Below are 7,442 nucleotides of genomic sequence, written 5' to 3' on the forward strand. Positions count from 1 at the left end.
ACAGACACAAAATAAGAATATTATGATTAGATGGAAATACACTGAGATGGATTTTTCCAAATGTTTCTCTTTTTTCCTTACCCACATTCAGGCCTCATTTTGGGCAGGAGCTCACAGGAAAGCAACTGCGGAACCTCTAAATTTTATTATGCTCTTTCTTACCTACCCCCTCCCCCCAAAAATACTTGCTTCTGGGCTCCATTGTTCAAAACCTGCTGGGAAAATTTTGCTGAACTCTTAAGATCTGACAAACTTTCTAATATTTTTTCCTACAAGAGATGGGAAAATAAGCAAAACATATCGAGTAGACCAATGAAAATCTTCCTCATGCCACTTGGCCACAGAGGAGAAAGTGATTTTTTTTAAGTATGATGGGGGTAAGTTTTTATTATTACAATTATAATTCAAGGAGCATTTTAAGGTTCCACGGGTTATGTGGAAGAATGCTGATATAAACCCTCCAGTGGTGTCAGGATGCCTGTGGCTTTATGCACCTGAGTTATGCAAATGAGTGGTACTAATGAGCTCCGGCACCTCTTTTTCTACAAACAGCCCAGGTTAAAAAGGTGACTGTGTATCAGGTAATAGGCGATGAGACCTCAAGATGATCATTAATGAGGCGGGGCCCACCCTTTCCAATAACTCTGAATTCCATTACTGCAAATATGACAGACTTTGTCGGTCTCTATTTCTGAAAGGCAAAACCTGTGGGTCAAGTGTTATTAACTGATGTGACGTCTTTAGCTTGCATAGAAATTAGCGGATGCTCATCCAAGGCTCTTGGGTCTAGATGAGCCCTTGAGGAGAATAAATTAAGTTTCTACCCAATGGGAGATGTCTGCTCTTTCACATGGATTTCTAATCCCCTTCAGTGGACATGCACAGACCACTTTATGCTCCCTCACCACAGTCTGGGCCTGCTGAGATCCCTGCACTGATTGTGCCCACCTTTCAGTTTGTGCACTGGGCTGATTTCCAAGCGCTACTGGGCCAGGCTGCTCTTTTGCATCATGCAATAACTGACCCTCCCCTTTTTTAATTCAGCATGCTGGGAATCAAACCTAGGGTCTTCTGCATACAGAAAGTTTCCTCAGATTCTCATGAAGGCTGTTCTATGTACTGAAGATTTTTATTCTTAACCTTATTCACTGAATGCTGACGTGGGCTTCCTTGGTTAGGAGTCCCAGAATATCAGCCAGGATGGAGAAGGGGGCGGGGCAGAGCTTCAGCTGAGAAAGCCACATTCTAAACCCAATGACTGGAGGTGTTTCTGTTTCCAGCATTGGTTTGGGGCTGCTCACACAGAAGCCGCTTCTTGCATACAAACCTTGCTTAGCAGTACCTGAACCTCATGGTGGGGCATGAGTTTCTGTGAGGCACTGCTCACTTCTTCATCAAAAAGAGAGCCGGCAAAGCACAATAAAAAAGCAAAAGACCCTCCAGAAAGGGTGGGGTGTGGTGGGTATCTTTTTTCCACTCCACAAACATCCTCCAAAAGGATGATGGTTCCTCATCCTCTTGGAGAGGAGTGACAAGTGGAGTGCTTCAAGGATCTGTCCCAGGGCCTGTTTTGTTCAACATCTTTATCAGTGATTTAGATGAAGGAATAGAGGGAATGCTTATTAAATTTGCAGGTGATACTAAATTGGGAGGGGTTGCAAACACAGAAGAGGACAGAAACAGGATACAGGATGACCTTGACAGGCTGGAAAACTGGTCTAAAAGCAGTTGGTCTAAAACCAATAAAATGAATTTTAACAGGAAGAAATGTAAAGTTCTGCATTTCAGTAGGAAACATGAGTCAATAGTGTGATGCAGTGGCTAAAAAGGCAAATGCAGTTTTGGGCTGTATAGTGTCCAGATCATGTGAAGTGATGGTATTGCTTTTCTCTGCTCTGGTAAGACCTCGCCAGGAGTATTGTGTTCAGTTTTGGGCACCACATTTTAAGAAGGACATAGACAAGTTGGAATGGGTCCAGAGGAGGGCAACGAATATGGTGAGGGGTCTGGAGACCAAGTCTTATGAAGAAAGGTTGAAAGAGCTGGACATGTTTAGCCTGGAAAGGAGGCGGCTGAGAGGTGATATGATCACCATCTTCAAGTACTTGGAAGGCTGTCATAGAGAGGATGGTGTGGAATTGTTTTCTGTGGCCCCAGAAGGCAGGACCAGAACCAATGGGCTGAAATTAAATCAAAAGAGTTTGCGGCTGAACATTAGGAAGAACTTCCTGACTGTTAGAGCGGTTCCTCAGTGGAACAGCCTTTCTCGGGAGGTGGTGGGCTCTCCTTCCTTGGAGGTTTTAAAACAGAGGCTAGATGGCCATCTGACAGCAATTAATATCCTGTGAATTTAGGGGAGGTGTTTGTGAGTTTCCTGCACTGTGCAGTGGATTGGACTAGATGACCCTGGAGGTCCCTTCCAACTCTATGATTCTATGATCCTATGAAACACCCCTGGGGCTGGTCTTCAAAGGTGGATTAGCCCTATGTGATTAAGTTAGGCGCCCTTGCGGTGGGGCAGGTTAAAGACCCACCCTCTGAAAGTCCAGGAAAAGGGAAAGGAACCCTTGGGACAAAGGGAGAGTCTCCTCTATCAAATACAAATCTCTCGCTGTCTTCCAACACTCTGAATTAGGGCATTTCCTTAAATCAGAACCCTGCATTGGTTTACACTGGTGACACCCACTGACTGTCTGGAAGATGCTGCCAGCGACTTTCTTGTCTTCTGTGGCACCAATTCCCAGTTCCTACCAACTCTGAAAAAAATAACTCCGGGAGCTGCAGATCTGTGTTGGCAAACAGTTGCAATCCTCCATTTCTTCCCCTCCTCGCTGCAGCTCCCTAATTTGTACTTGCTGTTGATCTGTGTGGTTCCTGTGACTTCAGGAATGATTTTTCTAGGAAAGGAATGCTCAGGGGAGTATCCATATCCGCCAATATCTTTTGCTAGTGGCTGGCAACCTGGCATTTTATTTATTTATTTATTTATTTATTCATTCCGTAACTTATACCCCGCCCTTCCCACAGAGTGGCTCAGGGCGGCTCACAGCAAACGATAAAACAATAAAACAAAGTGCAGAATGATTACATTTAAAAAGTCAAAGCATTTAAAAACCTAAAAACCTAAAATTCTTAACATTAAAACTATACAATACAATTCACAGAAGTCTAATAAGCTGCATTTATCCAGTCAGGCGTAGGCTAACCGGAAGACGGTTGTCTTCAGCTGAAACACCTGCAGTAAACTCTTTCAGCTTAAAATTGCTATATATATATATATATACAAGGCAGAAAACGGGCAGAGCTTCGTTCACTTGGTCACCATGCCCTGTGGGCTTGTGAGTTCTTTTCACAAATACTACTGTCCCAAGAAAGAGGCCATGGGATCATCTGGACGCTGACGCTTCATTTGATAAGCCTCCATTTCTTCTTCTGTTGGCTCCCGGCTTTCATACATGCTGTTATAAGGTCTCTTTCTTTCATCTAATTGCATGATCTCTTTCACGTGGAGGAGACGGGCTTCTTCTGCATTTAGTGCCTTTTTCAGTTTTTCCTGTTTTTTTCTCTCTTCTCCCTCACTGTCAGAACTGGTACTTTTCTGATGCCTTTTCTTCTTCTTCTTTTCTTCTCCCTGTTTTTCTTGATGGATCTCTACAAGAGTTTTGGGAACAGTCCCGTACTCTTCCTCATTTGATTCTCCAGCAGGCAATTCTTCATCAGCATTAACCATTTCTTTTCCAGCCTCTCCTGTGCAGTATGAATACTTGACAAATGAGTAGCAGCATTTATATCCCCATTTGTCGTCCTTCCAATACGAACCCCAAATACACGTGTGATTGTTGATCATAACGTCTTCTTCATATTTAGAGCGAGCAACTGCCTTTTCTTGGCCTTTAATAACTGTTCCATGTCTAGAATATTCCACATAATCTTCTGTTTGAGCAAGCAGTAATTCATTTGGTGGGGCATCCAGATGTTCTTGCCCTCCATACTTCTCCAGGATGCTCTCTTTCTGCTGCTCCTTGAAGTCTTCTTTTTTCACTTTGAACGATTTGTACAAAAGTTCGAGTTTTGTAGGATCTGCTTGGAGATGAACCTCAGAGCCTTTTTCATAAGCCTCCCAAGCAAATAGCTGTGTTTGTGCCATTGAAATGGTATCCCCAGTGTAACGAACAAAGTTATCACCTGCATAACTGACCTCATCTGGATTCTTTCCTGCATTGGCATATGGATTCTCCCTCATTGCTCTTGTCTTGGGATCATAGTATGCTGAATTGGGGTCTAGATCCCGCAAGTATTTGGCAATATCTTCTCGAATGCGCAGATTCCGGACTGTAATGCGCCGCTTGGAGTCAAAATTCTGCCCAGGCATGTCAATGTCATCTGCGTATTTGTCTTCATCCTCATCTTCGCTGTTATGATCTCGTTCCATCTGTGAATTTGGTTCCTCTTCGCCCCACCGATGCCTTGGAGAGCTCACCTGCTCTGTCAGTTTTCCGGAAGCCAACTCCTCCTGCAGTTTCTGTGCTTTCAGTGTGCGCTTAGCTAAATCAACTTTGGCATATTCCTCTACAATCTTCACGTGCTCTTCTGGGTTGTAGCCATTCCAACGGTCTCTTTTTCCATCATAATCAAACTTCAGCTGTGGCTGCATGTGCTCATCAGGTGCAATGTTCGTTCCTGTGCATTTTGCTCCAACTTTTCTAGGTCTCTCCAGGCAATCTTTCTTCTTATGTGTCAACGCACCACAGTTTTCACAGGCTCCTTTGCGGTATTTTGTTGCAACGGAATTCTCTTTCACCCCTCGCTTATACCATTCTCCTTGTGCAGTCAATTCTTTCTGCTTCTCTGGCTGGGGTCTCTGATGCTTTAGTGTAGGTCTTTTGGAAGGGTCTATATACCATGGCACAGAGGAAATGTACTGAGGAATATGAGGATTAATGTCCTTTCCCTCTTCATCCACTTCAGCTGGTGCATTGCCCAGTTTTCTCTGTTCTTCCAACTCTTTCTTCTTTCTCCAGTCCTCCCTTGTCATTTTTTTAGGCTCTTCTAAACCATTTGACCCTCCAGCAGGGTTAGATGCTATTGCTTCCATATTTACAGATGCCATCGTCGTCTTGCTAAAGATCAGGCTCTCCTCGTACGCCACCGGTTCCACTTCCCACAATGCACGCTGCAACACCGTTTCCTGCAATAAGACGACAAACTGACGTCACTAATGGCGCATTTCCGGTGAGACATCTAAACCTACCACCAAAAATTCTTTTTTTACAAAAAAAATGCAATGTTCTCTTTGTTTGCAGAGCTACACAAAGTCCAAGAAATCCCAAAACGGGAGTACACTGGAATGAGACTACTGTTTGACAAAGATCCTGAACTAACTTACAGCTTGCAGCTTTTACAGCAAACCTTTCAGGATCCTGCATTAATTTAGAACTTTTTTAACAACCATGGTTACAAAAAATTATTTAACCAAACTGAAGACTTTTAAATGCATCAGACTGACGGAACTGGAGGCAGCGCCATCTAATATCAGATTTTTCAATAGTAACAGAACCAAAAAAAACTTTTTATATCAACACAAGTTTGAAATGAACAACAGACTGGAATTGGTACAAAGGAGAGGACTTTATTTAATGTTTACAATTTATCTCTGAAATGACTCCACTTGAAGGACTGATCACTTTAAAAGCTAATTTACCAGTTTGTGCCATAACTCTCAACACGAGTAGATGGCGTTCCCATAGGAAATAATGGAGAATTGATCCATGGCTATCTGGGGCTCTGGGGTGGAGGGGCTGTTTTATGAAGTAGAGACACCAAAGTTTTGAAACTTGGGGGGTATTTGCAGTGCCTCTCCCTGAAATACCCCCCAAGTTTCAAAAGGATTGATCCATGAGCCCCAAAAGAAGGTGCCCCTCTCCTTCATTATTTCCTATGGAGGGAAGGCATTTTAAAAGGTGTGCCGTCCCTTTCAATGTGATGGCCAGAACTCCCTTGGAGTTCAATTATGCTTGTCACACCCTTGCTCCCACCCCCAAAGTCTCCAGCTATTTCTTGAACGGGACCTGGCAACCCTTCTAGGATCTGAGTAGGCAGGTTCCATTCTGAGGATTTCTTCCCGCACTGCTGAGAAGTTTCCAACCCGCTCAGTCATTTGAACCGCACAATGAACACACCAGACACACAACCAGGCAAAAGGGAGGCAGAAAAACCAAGGAACCCCCCCGACTTACTTGGACCCTGCATTCCGGGGCGCCGATCCTTCTTGCCAGCTCCTCCCTCGTGCCGATGCCTGGGTACCGGTGCTTCTCAAAGGCGCCCACCAAAATCTCCAGCTGCTGCTTCGTGAAGACCGTCCGCTTCCTCCTGCGGCCCGCTGCGGAGCTGCCCTCCAGCCACTGGGGCCCCGGGAAAGCGGCGCCTGCGGGGAAAGCACAAAGGGGGCGCTCGCCTTGAAGCCGCTCCCTCCAAACCCGACCTCGCGGCCTCGCCCGCCCGCAGCAGCAGAAGGGAAGGGCAGGGCAGGTCCCCGGGGCGAGCCCCAGTCACCCCGAGGTGGGAAAGCCTTTGTGCCGTCCAGGAATCGCAGAGCCCCAGCTGTTTGGTGCCCACCGACCGTGATCGGGGGAGACTTTGCCCGAAGCTTGCTCGAGGGTGACCCAGCCTTCTATCCTCCCGAGGTCAGTTAAACGAGGACCCGGCTTGCTGGAGGGAAGGTGTAGCTGACTGGGGAAGGCAACGGCAAAGCGCCCCGTCCAAAGCTGAAAACCAAGTCTTCTTCTACGGCACAGTCATTGGACAAGGGATGCTGGCTCAGGGGCCAAGATTTAAGGGCTCCTTGTGGGGGCCCTGCCTTGACCCCGCCCTTGATCGTCTCCAATGGGAGGTGACCTGGGAGGGTCGTGAAGTTCTCAGCTGGGGAATGAGGCCTTCTTCAGGTTGTTTTGATGCTTTATGCAAAGAGGGGGTGACTCAGAGGGACCTTATCTTGATCTGGGCCAGGGAAAGACACAGATAAGCAGCTAAGTCCCTTCCGGCTGTGGAGCCCCTTTGACTGCAAAGACCTTTCTTGGGCCCCTGCCAGAAAAAAGGGCTAGAGCTCCATCCCCCCTCCTTGGCCCTCTGCAATCTGAACAGGGCCCAGCCTCTTCCCTGCCAAGTTCCAATCCTGGGCATGTTTCTCTGGGCCTAAGTCTCACCTTATGCAATTCCATTTACATGCATAGGACTGGGCAGGCCTCATTTGGGGCAAGAACTCACAGGAGCAGAACTCTGGAACCTCTAAATTTTATTGTGCTCTTTCTTTCTCTCCCCACCCCCCCAATACTTGTTTCCGGGCTCCAGTGTTCAACCCCCCCTGTGAGAATTTGGCTGAACTCTAAGATTTGACAACCTTTCTAATATTTCCCCCCACCAAAAAATGGGAAAATAACCAAAAC

At 46.1% G+C, this 7,442-nt stretch overlaps 1 protein-coding gene across 1 annotated transcript; it reads right to left on the reverse strand.

The window, feature by feature from the left end:
* Positions 1-2,967: 2,967 nt before the first annotated feature.
* LOC132573511 (pre-mRNA-splicing factor SLU7-like) lies at positions 2,968-6,431 on the reverse strand. Its single transcript, XM_060241017.1, has 2 exons — positions 6,237-6,431; positions 2,968-5,188 (listed from the first exon to the last, which is right to left on the reverse strand). The coding sequence occupies exon 2, from the start codon at positions 5,108-5,110 to the stop codon at positions 3,359-3,361; it is 1,752 nt and encodes a 583-aa protein (XP_060097000.1). The 5' UTR covers positions 5,111-5,188; positions 6,237-6,431; the 3' UTR covers positions 2,968-3,358.
* Between the last annotated feature and the right edge of the window lie 1,011 nt (positions 6,432-7,442).

Source organism: Heteronotia binoei, chromosome 6 (assembly GCF_032191835.1).
Source record: "Heteronotia binoei isolate CCM8104 ecotype False Entrance Well chromosome 6, APGP_CSIRO_Hbin_v1, whole genome shotgun sequence".
NCBI lineage: Eukaryota > Metazoa > Chordata > Lepidosauria > Squamata > Gekkonidae > Heteronotia > Heteronotia binoei.